The sequence below is a fragment of the Gobius niger genome (genome assembly GCF_951799975.1).
Source record: "Gobius niger genome assembly, chromosome: 13".
NCBI classification, from domain to species: domain Eukaryota; kingdom Metazoa; phylum Chordata; class Actinopteri; order Gobiiformes; family Gobiidae; genus Gobius; species Gobius niger.
Genome location: NC_136864.1, coordinates 23,405,421 through 23,431,230, shown reverse-complemented (window position 1 = coordinate 23,431,230; position 25,810 = coordinate 23,405,421). Strand labels below are relative to the sequence as shown.

General features: G+C 42.6%; 1 protein-coding gene across 8 annotated transcripts in view; it reads left to right on the top strand.

Moving 5' to 3' along the window:
• The window catches only part of adgrl2b.1 (adhesion G protein-coupled receptor L2b, tandem duplicate 1), a 169,795-nt gene extending 148,974 nt beyond the window's left edge, over positions 1-20,821 (top strand). For 4 of the 8 annotated variants that reach the window (XM_079569115.1, XM_079569116.1, XM_079569113.1 and 1 more), the window contains 6 exons: positions 766-857; positions 2,964-3,132; positions 5,582-5,710; positions 9,828-9,924; positions 11,046-11,171; positions 18,932-20,821. In XM_079569115.1, coding sequence (XP_079425241.1) covers positions 766-857; positions 2,964-3,132; positions 5,582-5,710; positions 9,828-9,924; positions 11,046-11,171; positions 18,932-19,806 — 1,488 coding nt within the window. In that variant the 3' untranslated portion in view covers positions 19,807-20,821. Of the gene's footprint in view, positions 1-765; positions 858-2,963; positions 3,133-5,581; positions 5,711-9,827; positions 9,925-11,045; positions 11,172-18,398; positions 18,453-18,931 lie in introns of all 8 variants that reach the window. The other 4 variants (XM_079569119.1, XM_079569120.1, XM_079569118.1 and 1 more) reach the window with 4 other exon arrangements.
• The last annotated feature ends 4,989 nt before the right edge of the window (positions 20,822-25,810 follow it).

Genomic DNA, 25,810 nt, shown 5'->3' with positions numbered 1-25,810 from the left:
TTTGGGGTGCGAACCAGAAACGTGGCCAGAAACCCCAAAACAATTGATTCTGGAGCATCATAAAGGCCACTGTTGATGGAAAGCAAAGGTGCCACGCTGCCCCCATAAAGCCACTGACTCACTAAAAGGTCAAATACCCACAGTTTTTTTTTTTTACATATAAAAAGATAGAGACTGTAGTTACGCATAAGACCTGAGGTGGCAGTGGCGAGTAAAAAAATGACTGCTTCCATCGTCCCATTAACATTATGGTCTATTTGAATCTATTTTAAAAACATTGACAGTAAAGGGAAACGTTTGAGAGTGTTGAGCTGTCTTTTTTTGCTCATGGATAAGAGTATTAGTCATTCACTTTCTAACTAAGCGATGCCCTCAAGGCAGGGGGCACTCGCAGTATAAATAAAAAAGGCCCAGGGGGTACGCGAGACAAAAGAGTTTGGGGCAGAGTGAGTCGATATCTAATTCAAATACCCATAAAATCTCATCAAAGATTTACCAATGCGGGAAAACGGCCATAAAAATCCCCAAACCTTTGCTCAGGGTACAAGTGTTAATATAAAAAGGTAAAATGTTCTCGCTCTTTCCTATACAACCAGGTATAGATTTTGTTTCATTCTGAGGTGCACTTCTGGTAAGTCACCGTGCATCTTCTTCTTCTTTCTTTCTTTTTTTTTTTTTTGACAGGATGTCGATAGCTGTTCTAAGTGCGGCGCGTTAACCCGGCCTGATCCCGCCTTTTTTTTTTTTTTTTCTTCCTCCTGACAGGTCAATGTCATCTTCCTGGTGGTGACCATGTACAAGATGGTGAAGCACTCCACGTCCATGAAACCCGACTCGTCCCGGCTGGGGGGTATCAGGTGAGGGGGGGGGTATCGAGTTTGGGAGGGTGCGGGTGTGTGGGGTTGGGGTTGGGGTTGGGGTTGGGGAGGGGGGTCACTTGGGGGAGATTAAGTGACTGTGCCGGAGCAGGTTACTCTCTGCCTGTCCGACTCCTCCGCGCTCAATCATGTGTGAAGCGAGAAATAACATCCGCCATTACTTCTGCCTCTTGAAATTTCCCATCTGACCTTAGCGTTTATACCGCTCTCCCAATATATTTTTCAATTTCTATCTTGACCGCCGCCTTTTTAGATCATTTACGATTCCGCCGAAGTTATATTGCCAGTTTTTTTTTTTTTCTTTCCTTTTCATAACCCTTGCTATCTCTTGCTCCGACACTTCTATGCTTATTTCTTTACTAGAGTTCTCGGACGGTGGCGGATTTAAAGATTGTTTATTAAAAAAAAAAAAAAAAAAACTGGAAGGAGAGTGGCTCATATTTTCCACTTCTTGCTGCGGTGCTCGATTTTGAAGAAAAAGAATTCAACTGTTTCTGTGTCTGAGGGCAGGACGGCATATGCCAGGTGGGCGATTTTGCTCACCCCAGCCAAAAAACAAACAAACCCAAATAATAGCCTAATTGTGTCCCTCTCCGTTGCCATGCAAAATCTCACCATCAGATTGCATTTGATCGCGATATCACAGGCATTCAACGCTCCTTAACTGTCATTAATCAGGAGCTGCCTCGACTCCTGCCTCAATGTCAACTGTGCTAAAGCAAAGTAGTTTTTTGTTTTTTTTTCCCGTCAATTCGTTCCAATTTCTAGGAATAATCCCGGGAAGGTTTAAAGAGTTGGCAGATATGACGGGGTGTCTCGACAGTTATCGCTCCAGAGCAGTGGTTCTCAACTGATTTGGCGTCAGGAAGCCACCATCACGCTAGGATGACCAGCTGCGACCCAAATAAAAATGGATTTTGTTCTCCTCTAATGCAAAGTATTGTATTTTCCGCACAAATCACTGTTGAATAAGCATTAGACGAGCCCAAAGAGCTGACATCATGAGGAAGCCAGCTCGTAACAGTCATTTTAACTGACTCGCATGGGGGCTGTTGTATAGTTTTCTGAGGACAGGTATTGAAAGAAAGGGCTCGCAGCTGAAAACGGTTCCACCATTTGAGAACTGCCGCTCGAGAGGATGCGCATCATGTCGTCTGGCTCTGGCTAAAAGTATGAAAGAGACTAAGAATGATATTTTTGTTCACTGAGTAAGACTGATTGAAAAGAAGGGACTAAAAAAAAGGTCTGCCCTTCAGTGAGTGTTTTTCATTTAAATCCTCTTCCAAAGGGTCCACGAAACGGTGGACCTGGATTAGATATATTTATATTTATCAATTATATAGAGTGATGGTTTACATTTACATGGAATTTCGACTAAAGGCAGGCTAAAACTAAAAAGAATTGTTTGATTAAATCTCCAATAAACATTGTCATCCTTGTCATTATTACCATTATTACAGCGATCTTCTGCTCTCCCACTTTCTTTTCTCTTCCTCTCCCTCTCCATCTTCTCATCCTCTCACTCCCAAACCTCCCATCCTCTGTCTCCCTCCCTCTCTCCCCCAGATCTCGTCTCTCTCCCCGTGACATGCTGCTGTGCCATTTGTTCTGCTCTCCAGGCTGGCTGCATGTCTCCTGGGGCGGCGAGCTCCACTCTTGTGTTTCAGTAAACGGCCAGCCGCCGTCATTGAAACTGACTGTTAAGTTATCTTATTTCTTCCCAGGCTTTCCTGGAAGCTGCCTGCAAAACAAGAGAGAGAAAAAAAACATACAGTGCTGTGTAGGCGCTCTCTATAGCCAGGTCTCTGGGAGGGGATGTTTTTTTGGGCCATTCATACAATGGAATGCATTAATGCGATTTGGACATTTTGTTTATCAGCTGCTGCTCAAAATACTAAATGTACTTTTTTCACACCTCTTTTAATAAACTCTATTTTAATATTCTGGTATTATATGCATTTATTGTCTATTGGTCAAATGTACACGAATTACCTGAGAAATAACACATCTAAAATACATATAATCTACTCTCTCTGGAACGTCTCCTAAAACATGGACTCATCGTGTCTTTCGTGGTCTCTGCAGGTCGTGGGTGCTGGGGGCGTTCGCGCTGCTCTGCCTCCTGGGATTAACCTGGTCCTTCGGGTTGTTCTTCCTGAACGAGTCGTCCATCGTGATGGCGTACCTCTTCACCATCTTCAACACGCTGCAAGGAATGTTCATCTTCATCTTCCACTGCCTCCTACAGAAAAAGGTGCACGATTCTGAGAAGACTTTGCATGAATAATAATGATTTTTTAAAAGTTGCACAGTAATAATATGGTAATGGGAGGGGGAACTGGTAACTAGGGATGGTGGAGGTCAATGAGTTTTGCAGTTATGGTCATGTTGTTAGCAAGAAAATAATTCCCATGTTTCCTGGGAATTTGGTGTTTGTTTAGACTGGGTTAAGGTTAAAGATTAAAGATTAATTCTGCTGATGATAGTTTAGTGATTTAGGCTGCTGGGAGGAAAGGTTAAGGTTTAGTTAAATATACAAAAATTATCATAAAATAAGGTTTGTGTCTGTTCCATGCAATTACAGTACTTACCATGTTATAAGATAAGATAAGATAAACCTTTATTGATCTCACAAAGGAGATTATTACTTTGTTCCAATTCTATCTCCATCATATTTTTTTGTTTGCTTGAAAAGGGGCTGTGTACATTAAAGGGACTATACGGAGTTAAAAAAATGTTCAATTTATCTATTATCCTCCCCTCACATGTTCCAGCAATGTCCTAATGTGTAGAATGAGCCCAGACCTGTTCACCACAACTGCCTCTAAAATCCTGCACCGTCACTCAAAAAGTTGTTACTTCGGGTCTGAAGTGCCGTCATGCACGAGCTTAATATAGAAGCTGCAGTTACACGTATGACCTGAGGTGGCAGTAGTGAGTATAAAATGGCCAACTTGCATTTAACCCCTTTAATGAACCTTTCACAATGTAAATGCGCCCGCTAAATTAAGCTTGTTTTTTATTGGTATGTTAGTCAGCCTAAAAATAAAAATAAAAGATACAAAATCACACATCAATTTACAAATTAAATTTAAACAAACATGTTGCATATTAGCATCCTATTACTTTGCCGTAAAGTAAAGTGCTCTCAAAGAATTATATTAGGATCTCATTAGTTGAGCTCAGTTTATTTGATTTATTTAACAGGGACCGTGTAGAGGAGCATTAATCAAAAAGTATGAAAAGACACCAGACTTGCACCAGACTTTAGTTCTTGGAGCTCATTTCCATCTGCAGTCCTTGAGACAGGAAACAACTTTCAACACGCTGTACGTATCGCATAAAACAATGTAGTTCAGAATATGCGAGTTATATGCTATTAGGTACATTTAGACAAAGACAAATATGAATTCTGTTAAAGGAATAGGCCACCGTTTTTACATACTGAGATATGTTCTTACCTTAGCTTTGACGAGTTCTTTAGGACCTGTCTGATCTTCACCCGTGCCTTCAGTCACGTAAACACAGCGCAGACGGCGTTAGCATTTAGCCTCTCCCTCTCTCCTCTATAGCTCCAAAACAGGTCAAGATAGAAGCTACCAAGCTCTTCCACGTTTTCCCTATTTAAATATGGTTACGTGAAGTGTTCCACTACAAAGTATAATTACACAAAATTAAACAATGTGGATTTTCTAAGCGGATAAAAGGGGGAACTATATTGTAAGGCGTAACAATACCAGGAGTAATTTGGCATCCGCACAGTAAAGTGAAGATTGCTGCGCGGTAAAGTGAAGATTACTGCACGGATTTCGAACTACTCCTGGTATTATTACGCCTTACAATATAGTTCCCCCTTTTATCCGCTTAGAAAATCCACATTGTTTAATTTTGTGTAATTATACTTTGTAGTGGAACACTTCACGTAACCATATTTAAATAGGGATAACGTGGAAGAGCTTGGTAGCTTCTGTCTTGACCTGTTTTGGAGCTATAGTGGAGAGAGGGAGAGGCTGAATGCTAACGCCGTCTGCGCTGTGCTTACGTGACTGAAGACCAGACAGGTCCTAAAGAACTCGTCAAAGCTAAGGTAAGAACATATCTCAGTATGTACAAACGGTGGCCTATTCCTTTAAAGCCTTACATGGTTTCATCCTAAAAATTGCTATTTAAGGTTTTAAAGTTTAGAATAATATGGACTATTTGTTTAATTTATTATACATTTTGGCCATGTTCGCGTCTGGGCCACTTCAAGCGAATCCTGGGGCATTTCGTTTGTGCAGCTGGCGAGCGCACACTGGCTCTGGTCATCAACGATTCCAAAACCTGCCAAGAACCAATGGGAAGAATGTAAATAGGCACATTTTGAAGCCAGCTCTATGCGAACATTATCTGAAAAGGGAAGCTTTATGTCAACGTGAAGATGTGTTGTACTTTGATCTGCCAGTGACAATAGTTTTGTGTACTTTATCCCCATATTGCCTTCCCCCCCCCCAAACTCATTCCAAACTATCAAAGAGACAGCTCCGCTCTTCTCCCTTCTGTTTGTCGCCGCTGTCCTTTTTAAAGCTTTGGCGTTTGGCGAATGGCGGTTTTGATACATATTTGGGGAGTTTGATTTTGTCTTGCTGTGTGTTGTCGGGCGGGGGGAATTGCGGACCCACTTTCTTTTCGATACACTTCATCTTTCGTTCTCTGTCGTGCAGGTCCGCAAAGAGTACAGCAAATGTTTCCGCCAGTCCCAGTGCTGCGGCGGCCTGCCATCCGAGGGCTCCCACAGCTCGGCCAAAACCTCCACGTCACGATCCACCGCCCGCTACTCGTCTGCCACTCAGGTACTGGTCCGGACTTGACTTGCACACACACACACACACACACAGCAGCCTGGGGGATAGCCTGCGGGGCATTTATACACAAGTAATTGCGATTTGGGGGGAGCTCGGAGTCAGTCTTTTACCGGAATTAGTCTGGCTTTTCAGCGGCTATCGGGTCGACTTACGGCACGGACCTTCCGGGTGCAGTGTCCTAGTGGCATGTCAGCAATTATTCAGGTGATTTAGTGAGAGCGGTATGAAAAGGTGAAGAGTGGCGTCGTGCCAGAGCAAACAAAAACGGGCTAAAAATAGAACTGAAGAAGCAAGTGGAACTCTAGTATTATTATAGTGGAGGTGCAACATGAGGGAGGTGTGACAATGTATTACAACAGCGTATGTGAGTAGGAGTGCATTCTTGGCTGTAGCTTCAGTTTGCATACATTTTCTTAAGGTTAATGTGTGTAAAGCTATTTCAACTAGAACAAAAAACAGCTCTCAATCTGTGTAAAACCAGGCTACAGGCTATTGCTAATTATCGCTAGCTTCCGGATTCCCAACTTTAGGTTCATGTCCCGACGTTTTGGTGTTAAAGTTTAAAGTTTCAAGTTTAATGGTTTTGTATAGCCCAATATCACAACAGAAGTCGCCTCACAGGGCTGCACCAAACATTAAGGCAATAAAACAGAGCAATAAATATGATAATTAAAAGTTCAGGTAAATATAATGGCAAATATAATGAAGGTTAAACTATTTAGTTTATTAACAGTTCAATGGGTATTTTGTTCATGTTTGAGTGTAATTTTAGCTAAACCCCTGCTCTCGTGTTTGTTATGTTTATTGTGTTTATTAAGCAATACATTTTTGTTTTGTCGCTTGCTGTTGCTTCTTGTTTTCGTATTTATTTTGTTTGAATTGGAACTGGTGTGTGGACCGGGAAGTTTGGGCATCTCTGCTGAGACTGCTGCCCCCGCGACCCGGCCCCGGATAAAGCGGAAGAAAATGGATGGATGGATGGATGGATGAATTGGAATAGACTCATTTCCTCTTATCTATATGACTATAGGCTTTGTGCACAGAATGTTCCATAGCGACATGTTGCTAACTTTCTCAGGTAACGACTGTTTCCTGTCTGTGTTTTATTCCTATGGAGAGTTAGCCGGGTCTCGCTGAAACATATAAATATTTACAGTACTTGGCTAAAAGCATGTAGCTGATATTCACTCATCATGTTCAATATTTTAAATACTTCGCCAGAGGAGATTTCTGTGTTTTAGCCTTGAAGCTAAAGGCTAATGCTAATTTAGTGCTAAAAAATGTTAAAATAACACCACAATCTGAACACATTTTTATGAAAGACTTTTAAGTTTTCCTCTGTTGTTGTTTTTTTTTAATCCTAGTTTATTTTTAATTTATGTTTACAGGAAGTAGTCTTTACCCTACACTGAATAACAGGAAGTTAGCCAAAAGCATTTTTCGCACAGAGCCTATACAGAGCTCAACACTTCTGGTCAACTTCTGGTCACACACCGGGGTCTGGAAGTAACAAAAGTACAACACAGGCTAATCACGTGCTAACTACCGACCATTGCATGGACATTTTACAAAAAGAAAACACTAGAAACTTCAAAACACGGCAGAGCAACTGTTTATAACGTTTTAGATAAATCTTCAGTGTAAAATTTTGTGTTTTATGTCCATGAGTTGGGACATAGCTGATCAGCCGGCGTCGTAATTTTTCACTTCCCGGCACGTGACCCGTAGTAGGTGGGAATGTTGAGCTCTGGTTGCCAGACACCTGCATGTGTATAAACCACTAAGCCAAGTACAACCGCTTTCTCTGTGCCGACCTTCTGCTTTGTTAGGTATTTTCACCCAATCAAACGTTTCATGTGCTTTTTCATTCTATTTACTGGTTGAAATGTCCTTTTTACTTGTCACTTTATGATAAACTGTCGTGAAGGCGACACACTTCGTATCCCTTTGCTGATATAAACACACTGTGCTGACCTTATCCCTTCACATACAGCAAGTAACCAACTAAATCCGTATTTAATCACACACCAAAGCTTATTATGAGTCTGTAATATTTATCCTTTCAGTTGATTTGCCAATCATAAAAGCAAATCCTTGTGGGTCTTTGCATCATTCAGCGGACTCTATTGCGCCGCTCTGCCGCGTTGTCATGCTCCCAAGGTTATATATCAAAGATTGGATTGAATTTTGTACAATCAGGAAATATTACAGATGTATTACGGCGCTGAGGGCATCACTGTGATCAAACCGTCTTTTTTAACCGAATGAAAATACATCTGTGCCCTCTAATGCCTGCTATCGTACGTGATAGACAGACCTTAAACAGATAAGAAGCGCGGCTGACACACAGACCTCTCCTAATCTCTTCTGGTCGGAACTGCCACTTCTCAAGAGCACTTTGGAGAATTTAGTGGTGACTAGACAACTGTTTTTTTCCCCCCTTTCTGAATAGACTTATGAAGACTTGCTTCAAGCTATTATTAGAAATGTCACTGACAAAAGGGGCAGAGGTGGATAAAGCAGGAATAGAACGATTAGAACTTCGATTCAGAGTTGAAGATAAAAGCACGTCTTGCACGATTTAATTGCAGGGTTTCTAATGATGTAACATTCTATGGGCGGAGAACATCCAATGAAGATAGGCATAAGGTTAACTTCATCATTTTCTTCATTCGTTTGCTAGAATTATAGTGCCTAGTGGTGTTTCTTTTCACATTTGAGCATCAGGAAGCCCCCAGTATTAGGAAGAAATGGTGTAAAAACAGTCAACTGACCCAGAAAAGAAAACAAAAACTCTAACAAACTTGTATCTTGTTTTATCTCCTCGGATTTCTATTGTCGTGATCTGTCATAACAAACAATTGCAGCATGAGAACAAATATAAATCACAGAGGACTGAGAAACAGTGCCGACATCTGCAAGCACTAAACACTGTTATTAAGAGGTGAGACAATTGATAAAGTTCACTTTGAACTTTGAATCTTCTTGAGATACCACCAAGTTTTGATGCTTGCTGGTCCAGGGACAGCATTAAAGGGGGGGTATTATGCAAAATCAACTTTTTCAAGCTTTACATCATGTTATTATGTCATTCCCTCATTAAAAACATGCCTGAAGTGTTGCCTTGGCACATTCACGTATTTTTGAGTGATCTGTAAAAACTCTGATGGCAGCCATTTTAGGGATAGGTTTGCCTGAGTCCTCCTAGGACCGCCCCCACCCCCTGGAGACGCCTCCGAGCTTTCGTCACCAGCCGAGTAACCAACCACTGCTCCTCAGCAGAACCCCCTCCCCACTGATGCCACAGACAGCGTGTGGAGGGGGCGTGTCGGAAAGAGTCAGAGGTTCTTAAAGAGACAGAGGCATATTTCAAGACATTCGCTACAGCCATTTTGAAAGAGCAGTTTTATACAAGGCAGTAATTCTAATTTACTGCATTTACAGACCAACAGAAGGTTTGGTCATCATTGTAGTGTGATATAGACTGGTGCTATGTGATTGAAAAAAGCATAATACCCCCTCTTTAAAGAAAGTTACTTGGTTGTTTCAGCTCAAATGAATGGAACAAATGTAACAGTCTTTCATGGAATAAATTAATAACATAATTGTTCTGTTTTTGGTCCTGTATTGGTACGGATATCGTGCGGTCCCCAGCCTTAGTGATGAGCTACCGAAAAAAGGAAGCGATTGGGCAGTTCTTAAATCAGATGGTGGAAATGATTTGCTGTGAGGAAGGTTCCAGATGCTCAATGCGGTTTGAAGAGAAAGTGGAAGTGGCTGTCTCGCCAGGGCACTAAAGACCGATTGTCATGACACATCGTAACAACACAGCCAGCGGTCCACGACATCAAATGGGAGATGGAAAAATAGGCATGTTTTATGATCAGCTGAATGTGGATCCCGCATGTCGATGGTTACACTCAACTATTGATCTCTTCTCCAGCCCCTTGTTCCCTCCTACCTCTCCAAACACACTGCAGGCTTGTATTACTCAATCTTGAGGGTTACAAAGAGCAGACACAGCGCGGTTTGGTCCTGATCAATGTTTCTTGTTTGTCCCCCCCCCTCCCCCTCCCCCTCCCCCCCTCCCCCTCCACTTCCCCAGAGCCGCATCAGGCGAATGTGGAACGACACCGTGAGGAAACAGTCGGAGTCCTCCTTCATCTCCGGAGACATCAACAGCACTTCGACTCTCAACCAGGGTAAGCGGCGGCACGGCAGCCGGGCCAGCCCTTGCAGACACGCACGCACACAGCAGCAGCAGCAGCAGCGGCAGCCTATATATTCTCCCCGCTTTGTGAGAAGAAAGTTCACCAGCTACAATGAACACTTCAATCGATCCGGCCTGCGTGACTCCGCGGCGGCTCACAAAACAGAAAAGGAGGCAGAGATGAAGGATGCTAAGGAGCAAAAATAGCATTAAAAGTTGGATGGGGATCAAAGATCGCTGCGCTTTTTTTTTTCCGAAAGCGTCTGAAGCAGGAGTGGCAGGAACGGAGCGTGATGTTTAGTCTGGTGCAGGGCTGCAGTTTAAGTCGTTGGAGCGCTCTTTGTAGAAGTCTTTGTGAAGAAGGCAGGATTAATATAAGGAGGCAAGGTCACAGATAAGAACACGTTAAAAAGAATGGAGGGAAAAAAAGGGGGAGAAATCAAGTAATTGAGGAGTAATCATGTTGAGGCTCTTTGCGTTTTGAAAAACTGATGGCCAATGGGTGCTCACTGGGTATTTACTGTAGTTTTATTTCAGCCCATTGTCTTTTATGTATATGAAGGCTGTCATTGCGTCATAAATAGGTCACCACATGGCTGAAACATGCCATCACTCCGATCAATAGAAACCTTATTACTTTGATAGACTTAACAGACGATCCTTTATACTCACTGTCTTAATCTTAATGTCTTTTCATAAAGCACATCGGAGGTATACTTTGAGACATTCATTTAAAATCAATGTCGTCTCATCAAAAGAAAACCGATAGTGTCTGTCTTGAAACTATCTTTAGAAACATCTGGGATCCCTGTGCCAATTTAAACGCTTCCAGATCCAAAAGGAAACGGTGCCGTAAGACTTTCATCTCAATCATCCGTGTTGGTGATTTCTGAGCAGTTATTACAACGTGGGGGTGGATTTACATAGCCCTGCTGCGCACAAGGCTCCGTTTCCAACACCCAACGTTGAATTTGAAGCATTTTTTTGTATCTCTCAACTCAAGTTTGGACGACACGGAGCTTCAGTGTTTGTTTACCCAGACGACTGCGAACTGCAATAATCTCCGTTCTCTCCCCTAATTGTCTTTCTCCCTTTTTGTCTTGCTCATTGCAGGGATGACCGGGAACTATCTCCTAACTAACCCTTTGCTCCGAACGCACGACACTAACCCCTATAACAACCTGCTGGCAGAGACGGTGGTGTGCAACACGCCCTCCCCGCCGGCTTTCCACTCCCCAGGTGCACGTCCTTCTCTCAACCTCTGCAGTATCTGTTTTGTTTTCAGTCCCGCACTTGAAAAGGTTTGAGCGTGAACTCTGCGACTCCCCGGGTCACGACTTTGGCACAGCGTGAGTAGGGTGTGTGCAAAGTAATTAGGCCCGGATTTGCTCTTCATTCCGACTATGTCAAACTTTGCTGAACAAAGTCTCGTCAAAGTGAGGAGCTAACGTAGTCGAAGGGGAATTCCTTAATGTTGACTCTATCCAATTATATATGCAATAGGGCGCAAAAGTCGGAGAGTTCAAAAGGAAGAGCAAGCATATATGGAGTGTAAAGTGTTTGAAGTATGTTATTTGCTTTCTGCATTTGAATCGTCCATCTGACCTTTATATTAATTTGAGTTTTAAGCCCCTCTGATTCAAAATGGCTGCCTCTAGTGCGCATATCACCAAAAAACGTGTTACTTCCACCTTCCAACGCGATCGGCTCATCTTAAAACAGCGTGACGGAAAGCAAGGATAGGTCTTTGGGGTGATACAAACTTTTACACTTTATAATAACTACACCGTATTCAGCTTTAATAAATTGTGAGGTAATACAATAAGTAGGTCCATTACATATTGTTGGAATACACAAAAAAGTGAAGTAGTTTACTTTTTCTCCGAGGGAAGACCCCCCAGACCCCCTGTTTATTAGCTCTATTCGATGAACTAGTAGTGAACAGGCAAAGGGTAAAAGAATACCCTTACCAAGCTAACTTTTCTACAGACCAGAAAGAACTCGTCAAAGCTAAAGGTAAGAACATATCTCAGTATGTAAAAACAGTGGCCTATTCCTTTTAACTCCAGTTGAGAAGCTTTTAGATTTGGGTAGAGCCAAACTGAAGATAATGCACTCAGTTAAGAGGGTTAAGAGTTTAATTATCTGGGTAAAGCGTTTAGTCTAAAACATCACTACATGAACTAAGCTTCCTTCATCCAGCTAACACAGAATCCCTGTCATGTTGGAGAAGGCTTTACCGTCGCGCACGGTCCCGCACCTCTTTCCGCTTCTCTTGAACTCTTGCGAACTCTTCAGCTCGGCAACACGTAAGAGAATCGCGCCGCTGAAAGTAATTAGGCCAGATCGGTTCTTCATTTTCCCAGCGTCAAACTCACAGGCAAAAACAGGCAAACAGACAGGCAAAAAGTCTCGTCAAACCGGTGTAATCTGAAAGCGCAGCCAAGTGGGAATTCCTCACAGTCGACTCACTTATCAGTCATCCCATTCCGCCCCGTGTATAGACCTTTTTGCATTTTGTTTACTTGAAAGGCGGGAAAGGGGGAAGACTTTGATTTAACTTTAAGTCATGTCAATGCTTATGGTGACCTAGTTCTTCACAGGCAGAACGAGAAGAGGGGGGGGGGAACTCAATCAAAGAAAGGGGGGGGGGAATACAGAAGCCCATGACGCAATGCGGGCATAGCCTTCAGATACTTGCAGGCATTTGATGATAAAAGAGAATATACAAAAACAGCAATGGCGAGAGAGCGGCGTGGTTAAAAAAAAAAAAAAAAAAAACAGCGCATGAACGTATAGCTCCGACCCGGTAATCGCCATGTTGTGCTGAAGCTAACCGCGACAATGGGAGAGCTTCGCGCCCACAGATAATGAAACAAAAAGGGGCTGGCGACCGAAAACAATGTGTGCGCTCAGAAAATATCAAAGCCATGTTGTGTGCCCCCCCCCCATCCTTCACCGCACTTTCTCCTTTTCGGTGAGCTCAGCAGCAGAAGAGACGCTACAATCCTATCCTAATATAGACGGCAGGCAGCTTGTAGTTTACGGCCCCTGAAACGCCGCTTAATCATTGCCGGGTAATTGCGTGTTAACATGGGAGCGGCGCAGACAGATAAAAAAATAAATAAAAAGTGGAAGTGTTTGCGGAGCAGGTACATTTTTGAATGTCGTGGTTAAATGTCGGAGAGGGGGGAGCCGGTGATTTAAAGGGCCTGCACGGCGCTGGTTGAGGCGGTAATGAAGCGACGTTTTGAAACGGGGTGGTATTGGGGGGGGGGGGGGGGTGCTCTAGTTTTTATTTAAAGCCAATCAGGGCAGAGGCTGTTTGTAGAGCCGAGTAATCCCCACAAGAGTCGCGCGCTTTTTAAACACAACAGGCCGGTCCAGTTTAAACAAATGGATGACGCATTTATTACAGCACAGGGTTGTTTACTCATTGTGTTGGATATGGGGCTTGTAGATCCTTGGAAGGCCTTGGACTGTTTTATAACGCGACCCACTTTCAATGTGAGTTTTGACAGTAGTATTTCTGCGCACAATTATGCAATATTTTTCTATTTGGCGTCAGTTTAGATCAAGGTGTGCTCATTAATAAGCATTAGTAATCTTTTTGGCTATTAACAATCTATTAACAACCTCTTACATCCTGAACCGAGCGCAATTCGACTTTACCCAAATCTTAAAGCTTCTTGACTGGAGCTTGCAGCCTTTAGGCCAGTGTAACGCCTCATTTGAAAGCTCAGACCTACAAAACTGATTGTAACTTTTTCGTTCCATTGTCTTTTGGCCCCTTTTTTTCTTTTTTCTCTTTGACGTTTTATTGTCGACTTTCCGTCACGTTTTTGTTGCTCTTTTTTTTTTTTCATTTATTTGTAGTGTTTTTGTCTCTTTTTATTTAAATTGTGTTATTGTTGCTTTTCCTGCACGTTTTTGTCTCTTTTTGTTGTTGTTGCCGCTCTGTCCCTTTTTTTGTTGCGTTTTCATCCTTGTTTTCGTCTCTATTTTGACTCTTCTGTTCATGAAGCTTTTAGATTTGGGTAAAGCCGAACTGGAGAAAAAGTGCTTGGTTCAGGTGGGGGTTAATAAGTCGTAGTTGATAACAATGTAATGATCAGCTTCTTCATATCTTTAGCAGCATATTATTAATGGCCTACTAGTATATTAGCAGATAAAAGGATAATCAGCAGTTTATTAATACTTTCCAGGCATATCATCAATGCTTATTTATACCTTATTAATACTTAAAGAGCACACATTAATATAAAGCATAACCGGCTATATTAGTGACAGAGAAGTGTTGACAGGTAACAATAAGTACATTGCAAATTGCATAAAGTTCTAACCAGTCAACTTCTGTGAATTACTGACATCATCACAATAAGTAGGTCCGTTACATGTTGTTGGAATACACAAAAAAGTGAAGTAGTTTACTTTTTCTTTTTCTCCGAGGGATGACCCCCCAGACCCCCTGTTTATTAGATCTATTCGATGAACTAGTAGTGAACAGGTTTGTGGTAAAAGATCGCCCTTACCAAGCTAGCTTTTCTACAGTATAGGGGAAAACCAAGAGATATATTCCAAAATATTGTCAATTTAGGCAAGTGTAAATGTATTATTGACTTAACCCCTTAACTCCCACCTGAACCGAGCACATTTCCTCCAATTTGGCTTTACCACAATCCAAAAGCTTCTGGAAAAAAAGTTGTGAAAATAGCAACAGAACTGAGACGAAAACAATGAGGAAAATGTGACGAAAAAGTGAGAAAACTTTGACAAAAAAGTGACGAAAAATTACAAAAATGTCACACAAAAAATGTACAAAAATTTGAAGAAAAAATTACAAAAATTGATGAAAAAGTGCCAAAAATGTCACAAATAATGTCACAAAAAATTGACAAAAATTGACAAAAAATTGATTAAAAATTTGACAAAAAAATTGACAAAAAAAATTTGACGGAAAATTGACGGGAAAATGACCCAAAAAAAAGACAAAAATGTGACAAAAAGTGAAAAAAATGAAGGAAAAAAATTAGAAAAAAGTTACAAAAATGAGTTGAATACCCCAAAAATGATGGGGAAAAAATCTGATGATGTGAGGAAAAAGATCCATTTAGATGAGTTTTGTAGATCTTAGCTTTCAAATGAGGTGTTACACTGGCCTACAGGATTTGGGTAAAGCTGAACTGGAGAAAATGCTCTCAGTTCAGGCGGGAGTTAAGAGGTTAAAGGTAAAACTATCATCGCCGCTGTCTAGTCTTATGTCCGCATTCTGAACGGGTTCGCTTTGAATTTCTTTGTGCTTGGAAAAATCCAACTTAAACTGATCGGCTCAACTTTTGTCTTTATAGGGAAAACAAAAAAAGCTCTTTTTTTTTCCTAAACACAAAAAGTTCCCTTCTCTTCATCTTCACCTACCGCTGTGTTATAAGGCTACGTCTGCATCCTGATAGCCTGCAGCTCTAAGCCCTTAAAAATAGAAGCTGCTTTATGTGAGAAAATGTCAAGTAAATATGTTGTTTAAATATGACTTGGCTTCTGCTGGGGCTTCCCCTTTCGGATCTACAAACAGCTGCCGAGTTATTAGCAAGCGATACAAAATCCCCAAACTGCTTCAAACAACCCCCGCTTGAATCCACCCCAAAAAAAAATGACTTTATCAATCGGGGCTCAGACACGAAGGCGGAAAGTCGATTAATGTTACTGTAGGTACGGAACGTCCAAGCGCGACGACAACAAGCCGCAGAGGGGATGTCAAAATCAACAGAAGGTTTTTGTTTTTTTTATTCCTAAAATGAAGCGGCTGCTATCGTCGTTATACCTTTGCTCCTGGAGGGGGGATGAGCATATGTATTAATACTGACTAATGCGTTGCAGATGTGGGCGCGCGGCAGTAAAAATCAGCAAGGGTAACATCTTGGCTGAATCTCCGCTGGAAACGTTCCCGGGGCGCAGCTGTGGCTCTGTCCAGTCGAATTGTGCTCACTCGGTTTCCCCCCCCGCGCTGCAGACAATACCTGTCCGCCAAAAAAAAAAAAAAAAACACACACACACAATGCAAATTACAACCAGGGCCTGTTCGCAGAAAACTCGAATAATCCTCTGCTCCATGCACTTTTCTTTTAATTTTACTGTCTTTGATGTTGTTTTTAGAAGCATGTTTTCTGCCCGTCGCTATATTTCATTTTTCAAACATGTGCTGAGCAATTTTGGCAAAACTATGCACAAAGTAGAAAAAAATCTTGAAATACGTAAACGTGTTCTTGATTTGAGTAAATACTTTCAAGAAATCTGTCCATGAGGTAAGTTTTTTTTTTTTTTTACACTTAAGGCGAGACATTGCAGGTGAATAGGGAAAAAATGTATATTTACAGATATCAATTTGAAACTGTTGCTGTAGATCACTGGCATAAATGTGAGAAAAAAAAACATTGCAAGTTTTCTGTAATTTTACTTTTCATACAAGGTGTTTTATGCCTAAAAATGCCCCAAATTTCCCATCTTTTCGGCGACGAAATCTGAATAATGGATAGAGCTACATTCAAATGTATGGATTCATTTTATTGATAAATGAGTTACCAAGACTTTTTCAGAGGGGATTCAGGATATCTTGTTTAGTTTTAAAATAATCTGTTTTTTAGTGGAAAATTTTGTAAAAATTTAATTTTCGCCTTATTTTTTGACATTCAAAACTCAATAAATGGGGCTTAAGGGATTAAGTAATAAAAAAAACCCTCTAAAAAAATCTTCCAAATATTGTTCAGTCCAAGACTGGAAAATGTGAAGTCTATAGGTCCGACTGACGTGAACATAGCGTCGCCACAATGACAGAAAAATGTGTTTTGAGGAAAAAGGCCCTTGAAATTGCATTGTCCCATATAAGTCTATGGGGGAACATTGAATCAGCGCAATATTTAAACATGTTATTGTGAAGATTAGGCATATTTTCTGTTTCCGGGTGAAAGCTTGTATGTTCAGAGACAAATTTGGCCCAAAACCTGAAAACTGAAAAAAATGAGTTTTGCCTGTAGTGTCTCCCCTTAAAGGCACTATACCACATTTTTTATCTTTTCAGTCAAAATGTGACGAAATAAGTATTTTTACCATCACTGCCATCCTTCGAAGTCCAAATGTGATGAAAAAAGGGTAAACTCCTTTTTCGCCACATTTTAGTTGAATATACACAACATCATCAAATCCAAATACATTGCAAACTTATTTTTTCCACATTACTTCTTTTTATGTTGCCCTACAAAAAGAAAAAAAAGGAAGGTATCGGGACTTTAAAGTGGACACATGCAAAACGTGACCTTTTCGAGCTTTAAACCATGAGATAAAGTTGTTCCAGGGTAAAAGACACCAATACAGTTTTTAGTTTTCTTTGGGTAATCCGGCAATTTAGCGATTTCTTCTTCTACGGTGTTGGCGCTTCGTTCTGTATTTCCTGGTTACAACTGCATCATTGTTTAAACCCTCCTTATTTTGAAAGCCTATAATCCAACTTTATGTTGTGTTCATCACGCTGCCGCGCTAAAGATGTAAACCGCGTCTTAAATCGAAACTGAAACCACTGAAACTGAACCAGGCAAATGCTGAGACTCCCAAAATTGTGTTTTTAAGTCTGTTTTTATGCCCCATGTGCGTCATTTGTCAACCTTTTATATAAAGAAAATAGAAGAACAACAATCTTATTTCAGGTAAAGTTTAATATATTATGTATAATTTTGAGAGGGATGAAATGCTTGAGTGAAAAAAAGAAAACTTGCCTCATGGACAGATTAACTTTCAATACTTTCAATTTTTAGATTAGATTCACCATCCAGACAGAGCCGTCACGTTTGAGAGGTCTAAAAACATCAGAGTTGGCAGGTTGTTTGCAGAAGACATTACGTAAATAACTGCAGCCTTTACAATAATATAATGACCATTAATTAATCATTTGGTTTTAATCCTGATTAATCTTTGTCAGCTCAGCCAGTGACTACAGCCCTGACATTAAATCAGACTATAGCCAGCCCTCCTTCATTCACACTGCTCCACTTGAGCTCTGAGTAGAGTCAAATTAGCCCTGCGCCGTAAGTTACAAGTGCCCTCCGGTGAATTATACATAGGAAATGGTTGCAGAGGAACACGCTGCTTCTTTGATTGCAGAGTTTAAACCTTGCTTGCCGCTGAACCCTCTCACCTGCTGAGTCCAGGATTCAGTTGTCCTTGATTTTGTCCTTTGGCTTTCTCTCAAACCCACAATTTCGCTGTCACTTTGCGTCCACCGCCGAACAATTTGGACCGAGGCTTCGCACGTGCTAAATTGCAGTTAATTGTATGGGCACAATGGCTGTTGGACAGACTGAATCCTGGCTACATGTGACAAGCTTCCACTTTTGTCTCCTCTCAGTGATTTAGTTGTTTATTCTCTTGCTGTAATTGAAAAAAGGCATCTTTTTTTTGTTTGACTTTTTTGCACATCAGCTGTTCTTAGGCCAGATAGCCTGAGCAGACACACTTGATGTGAGTGGTGGCAAAGTGAGTCATTGCACCGTGCCCTTGTGTCCGTGCTGTGGGGCTTGTGCTGTTCTGTGCAGAGTTTTCAACATTACTCTTGTCTTGCCTTCTCTTTAAAAGGTGGAATGTTTTATTCATTGTTAATGTCACAACATTTCCCATCAGCTTAAGTATTGCTGTGTTTATTTGACTGCGGCTCACATGCTGTCTGTGGCTTCTTGGATGCTGCTCGAGTTGTAGTATGTTTGGCTGTTGTGTATTGTATTTATTTCTTCATCTCATTTGTGAAATATTGTTCAGGATCATGTTTTAAATGAACTATATTCATATCTAACAAGCCTGGCCAAGGTGGAGTGATAATTGGCTTCAACTTTGAAAAGTTTAGTGTAAAATGTAAATGAGCAGAGATCAAAGTGTCCTGAGCAGTATGTTGTGTGTGTGTCCAGCTGGTGCGCTGAGGTCGGAGCCCCCCCTCACCTGTCGCCCTGTGTCTGTTGTAGGACAGCACTCTCTGAGCCGCAGCCGGGACATCAGCGCCATGGACACGCTGCCCCTCAACGGCAACTTCAACAACAGCTACTCCTTGCGCGACGATGACTACGAGGCTGTGCGGGCCCCGGCCGACCTGGGGGGCCTCAACTTGAATGACGCAGCCTTCGAGAAGATGATCATCTCTGAGATCGTCCACAACAACCTGCGGCCCCGCGGGGCCCCCAAGGGCCGCCACGTGCCCCGGGAGCGTGACCGGCCCCTGGGCTCTCAGACCAGAGCTGCTTTAGACCAGGGCAGCGGCAGCGAGGACGATGCCATCGTTGCGGACCGCACCGAGGCCTCGTCCCCTCAGAGGGGCCCCACCCGAGGAGGGCCTGCCCCTCTGGAGCTGCTGCTGCACCCCCACCACAAGGAGGCGCTGGAGGCTCCCCTGCTCCCGCTGAGGACTCACTCTCTGCTCTACAGCGCCCAAAAGGCCCCACGGCGCCTGGAGGGCCCGGGCCCTGACACTGTTACTGTGGAGGACTCGGACCCTCAGTCGCCCAATAACAGAGACTCCCTTTACACCAGCATGCCCAACCTGAAGGACTCCCCCTCCACCTCGCCCTGCCCGCCCGAGGAGGAGGAGCTGTCCCACTCCCCCCGCAGTGACACTGAGGATGCCTACAGGAAGAGCATGCCTGAACTGGGCGACGGGCCCCCGCCCCTGTCCTACTATCACATTCACCGGGCCCCCAGCGATGGCTGTGTTCTGAACACAGAGGGCAGCCAGGACTGCCCCCCAGACTCCCCCCTGGAGTCCCCCCAGGACTCCCCCCAGGACTGCCCCCAGGATGGACAGGCATCCGCTGATGGACAAATGCAACTCATCACCAGCCTCTGAGCAGCCCTCTCCCTTTGCACACGGCTCACCCATGGGTGCTTCTGGCTCGGAGCCTGGCTCTGCACTCGACAGCTCCTCCTGTTAGAACAGGAAGTGCGATGCTGTTGGGTGGTAAAAGAATGAATAAATGACTTTTGCACACAGAACTCATTAACACAGAAACATGTAGAAGTGAGGCCGGAGCAGAGCAGACTGTGAAGCCTGTGCTGTTGGACTAAAGAGGCACAGACACACACTGCAGAAGTCTGCTCAAAGAAGAATGGATCAAAGTGAACTGAGTGACTCCTGACTCTCCGGGGGCTTTCTGAACCCCGCTCTTTTTAGTCAAAGAACTAGCTCCACAGTCAGGATTGTAAAGAAACCACTAATTCAGACTCAGGCCTTATATTTTTCTCTATTGCACATTGAACTGTTGTCAAAGTAACAGCTAAAGAAAATATATTTTGCTGTACCACTAGTGTAAAACGCCAATAAAGGTTAAAAAAAGAAAGAAATGGCAACAATTCCGTAGTAATGCCCTTTCAGTGTAATAAGCCTCTCGGACAAGGTTAACATGGTGGAAATGTGCTTTCCCTCTCACACTTGACTCGTCGTAGTATGTTTGAATATAAAAAGAAAAGTTCCAGGAGATAATAGTCCATATGAATTCATGCTCACGTCTCTGCTTGTGAAGTGCTTTTTGCTTTCATGAATGATGAGTTTTGCCAGTAGTATATCTGTTACCACGGGGCCACGCACATCGAGTGAATTGGATGTAATTTATTTTACTTGAAAGAAATTGCCAGGTTTTTTTTTAAAGGACTTTTTTTTTTTTGGTGTCAACGCAATATGGCATTTTTACGGACATATTTTAATGTTTTGACACTCATTAATTTATTAACGGAAGTATTGAGAGAAAAAAATGGAGAAGAAGATCATTGGTAAGACGTGTGAGTTGTTGCAGCACTGATTGCATTCATTTCCATTCTTTTGTAAGAGCCCATCATCAGCTGATATTTCATTGAACTCCTGTTTGATATCAAATAAATGTGAATTTTTTTCTTCTTTCTTAAGTATTGCTTTTGTTACATCTGCTGCATTTTCGGCAGTGCTTTTGCTCAGTGTGTTTGTAATTTGTGCCTGAAATTGTTCAATCCCAAGTGAAATGCACACGGTGTAAGTTAAATAACGTTACTCTTAGTCCCATCGATGCAAAATGTCAATATGTAACATTATCAACACAACGCTCCAATATCTTGATGATTCAACTTAATCACTGCTTTTGCTCTATTAACACTGAAGATACTCAGGTTATCAGAGGTGGGAGACTCCATTAAAAGATTTCTACTGTGAGTGAAGAGATGAAGATTCATAGACTTCATAGACTTTCCCCATCCACACACGGCAAGACTGAAGACTGTGCAGACTCTACTTTGAGCAGGGGCGAATCTGAGTATACAGGGGCTGGGGCATTACAGGGGAACCACTGACAGACAAACTGTCAGAAATTAACAAAAAAATATTAATTACTTTATATTTATCTTTCATCTGCAGGGAAAGCAGCTCATCTTTAGAATACATTTGTTGAGCATTCCATATATGGAAGACAATGGAAGACTTTTGTGTGTTAAATGAAACTGGAGGAAAGTATTTGATTTTGTTTGAGCTGAGGTTTGAATAAAAGATGTATCTAATTTTATGAACCAGCAAGATTAAATTAATTTATTATGAAAAAATAATCAAAAATCGAGATCAATCAATATGAGGGAAATAATTGTGATTTTTTTTTTTTTCCTCAATCGCCCAGCCCTGAATCCAAAAGATTTTTAGAAGTTTGATATTAGCCTAAATTTTCTAATTTGCCGAAATGCTGAGAAAGCAAGTATTTTCAACTAGATTATGAACACATTTTGAAAAGAAGAACTAATAATCCAACAGTGATATTTAGGCTCAACGTTGATGTTTGAGACTTACGGTGACGTCCCGGCTAAAGCAAGACTCGACTTGACCCCATGACCACCTGACTTGGACTTGCTTGGGACTCGGACCTTCACGTCTTGGACTTGACTTGCATTCGTGACTTACTCCCACCTCTGCTGGTTATGACAGTATTCTGTATATGACGTGTACATGCGCTCAGAGAAACCAGGATACTCACATCCCTGCTTACATGAGCAACTGAACTCCAGTCTCCTGGATATTTAGGCTCCGGAGTCGGGCAAGGCTGACGTCAAATACAGCAGCAATGTTGAAGCTCCGACTCAGCTTCAGTGACAGACAGACGCGAGAACAAAAGTGCGGCGTCGATTTGTCCCAAAAGTGACAGTTTAGTCCGAAAGCAGCACTGATGTCCTTTGGAGCAACCGTGGAGCAAATAAGTGGTTGTTTTGTAAAGTGCACTAAATGTTTACGATTCTGCTCCTGCCGTACCCGTTTTGAAAGTCTGCACATGCTCTGAACGTCAGCAGTGGCGAGAAACCAGGATACTGCTTTTTCCATGGCACAGTATCCTGGAAACTGGGAATATCCCTGTGAGAGGATGCTGGTTTCTAACCTGGAAACGGCCTTATCCGGGAAACTGTAATCAATAATGCGGCGTTGACATGGACACAGACACAACCAGGATTCTTAATATGATGAACCTGGATACTTGAATGCTAATAAATGGCTACATTGTGATGCTGTTGCACCATTTCGAGAGGACCAGGACAGAGGTGAAGTCACCTGTCTCTAACCAACGCAATTAAAACCAATCAAAGAAAATAAGCACTTCCTAATTTCAGCCGGATGATAAACGGCTACGGTTGGTCGAGTGGGACACATTTAAATGAAAATGGGCTTTACAGAAGGGTCTCCAAATGTCTTTCTCTCTTGCTCTAAATGTTGGGATTATTATAATTAGAAATTGGCTTTACTGGGAGGGGCCCCGCGCGACCAAACCCAACTTTTTGATTCATTTTCCAGTCAGTTTAGCGATGTGTTTCATGACTTTCCCCCCCCCCCCCCCCCCCCCCCTAAGCAATTTATTTGACAGATATATTGCGCAACATTGGGGGCCATAATGTGACAGCAGGTTAAACATACAGCCATCATTTCATTTACATTTCATACACTGTCATTCGACCTACTGAACCAACGAGCATCATTAGCATTTCAACCTGCCGCGACGTTAACACCTCGTGACGGTAACAACTCGAAGCTCTAATCGCTTCCTGGCGTCGCACTCGTATCCCGCGCGCAATTATTCGCCGCAAATCACCCCCAGAGCCCCCGCGGGTTTACGCTCCACTACGTCAGCCATGTGCGATCTCTCTTTTAGGTAGTTTCCCCCCTTTTTTGTCTGACCACACACGACCAGTACACGAGCAGACACGGGCCAAGACTTGCGCTCGCCCACCCTTCCCGTCGAGTTGTTTGAACAAGCCAAAATCTTGGGTTTTTACACCGGGCGATCCGAAAAAACCCATGAGCGCGCCGTACCTATGGTAGTGCCGCGGGAATTTACACGGGAGGAATTGGCAGGAGCTCTCTCTCTCTCTCGCGCTCGCCTATAATAAATAAGATTAAAAGCTGATGATTCACTTGCAGTTCAGCCGGAGCAGGCATCACCTACGCCGCCTGGGAAAGTTTCCTTATTAAGAGCGAGGCGCGCGACAGACTTCCACCGCCGAGCCTGTACGGGAGGGAAAGTTTGTGACGAAACGAACGCGGCGAGCTCCCCATCCTTTGTGGAAGCGTCAGGATCGCTTTTGCCTAATGCATATATATTGGCTCATTATCGCTAAGTCACCACTCCTGTGTCACCCTATTATCTTTAACACATCGGACTCGGAAATTGAACAATATATAAAGGCAAGGCGGCCTGTTCTCCGTGCAAGGGCTGACATATAGGAGATGACTGGTTACGGCGACGAGCGTCTATAGTGCGCTGATCCTCCTCCCGTGAGGCTACAATGGCGGCAATAGCGCCAGAGCTTGATACGGGTAATCCCGCTGTGTTGTTGTTGTTGCTGGAGAAGAGATTAGCCTGTTATACACAAGAAACCAGTATTTTTGTGAAGTACTGCAACGATTAAACCTAATCAAATTGTTATGGTGTTCATCGCTCCACAGAAGAAAGCATAAATAGGCTTTAAATACCGTAGTACTTGGATGGTGTTATATCTTAGAGCGATAAAAATGGAGAGAGATCGAGAGAGACGTTTTGAAAGTAAATGGTCAAGCTCCCCCCCTTTCTAATTGGACCTGACAATCCGGTTCAGGTTCTGATTGGTTGCAGAGATCAACAAAGGGAGGGGCTTGAGACAAAGTATAAAAATGTTATTACATTTAGATTCACTTAAAGCAGAAAGTTGTTTACCTTAATAAATCCTTTCCGCAGTCCCTCTGGGGATAATACAAGTGTTGATGGGATGATATTGGGGGGTCTTTTATCTCCCCCTGGTGTCTCTGGTCAGAAAACCACACTTGCAGCTTTCCCTTCACCAGGTCAGAGGCCCCAATACACACTAATGGAATCACGAAGACGAAGCTAACAGGCTAACGGGCAAAGCTAACTGCGGGCTAGCGTCACTTGAACAGTATTTACAGCCAAGTTTGAGTGAAATAAATGATCTCCATTGTGCAATTGGATGTTCAATATCCCTCTCTCGCTTTGTCTTTTCTGTCAGCGTAGTATTTACTCTCACGGACAATTAATGAGTAAAAAAACGCAACATGCTATGGCGCCTGCAGTGGCGCTTATGACGTCTAGGGGCATGAGTTACTTCTACTTTAAGAGTATTTATCATTTCTAAAAGGTCAAATGTGCATGAGCTGTCCATCTTCAATGAAGGTTCTTGAATTATTTTCTATACTTTGTGGGTGCGCTCCTCGCACGCTATTGGTCGGTCGGTCTGTCTGTCCGTCAGTCTCACGTCTCTGATTGGATGTTCTCTCACAGGCCCTGACCAAACTGTCATGTGATTGGTTAATTAGAAGAAATGGGGTAATATTTTCTGCCAGGTGAGAAACATGCACCTGTGGACACTCTGAAACGAAGCTCCGGCGGGTGAGGATCAAAGCTGGGGTCTTCGAAAGGTAAGGCTGATCTTTTCAGTTACTTTATATTTTGTTTATTCATGAATTATGTTAATGTGATAAGACAGACAAAACATAAATGTAAAAAAAAACCACAAGAATACACATACAAGTTTGATAAGAGACAAGAAAAGTACTTGTAGCTGAATTGAATGCAACTTCAAGTCTTTCACCTGACGATTTGAAGCTTTTACCACTTCCTCATTTCCATCCAATCAGATTTGCTGCCCGTGCATAATTGAATATTCTACCCGCGTGATGAGGGATGGTTAAAAGTGCACTCGAGGACAGGATCTTCATGAGTTCAACACGGGGACTCTCGCTTGTCTATTATTTTCTCTTCAAAGACCCACCTTTGACCTTTGCCACCCTTTGCTAGCATTAGCGTCGATAATCGCGTTTTGAAGCCGCGCGCTTGTTTACGCTCAGACGAAAACAAGACCCGAAAGTTGTTGAAGTTGTTACAGATGAAAGCGCTTCGTTAAGTCGCTCATCTTTTATCTCCCGCCCGTCAAAAAGCGGAATCACGGGGCAGTGGCGAGCGGAGGCAGGAGCAATAAGGCGTAGTTCGAGAAGACATTACCACGTTTTTTTTTTTTTCTCTCTCTCTCTCTTTTCATTTGGCTTCGTTTGATGTTGCTGCCTCTGGTGATTTGGACATTATTTCATGTCCATCATCAAAAAGACATCAAACAAGATCTTGCATTCAAAAATCAGATCACAGAGCGCGGTTCTAAAGGCATATGGACTAAGGAGCTTTTAATAAACGGGCAGGACGTATGGCACCGTCGATCATTTATTTAGTTGCAGTGGCGCTGGAACGTCCCACATCTGATGAAGGGAAAAAATATTTACAAACTATATGAAAACATTTTTAAAAATTGAATAAGACTGAGCACACTAGCCAGGCCAATGGCTAACAAGCATTGCTTTACAGCGAATCGAT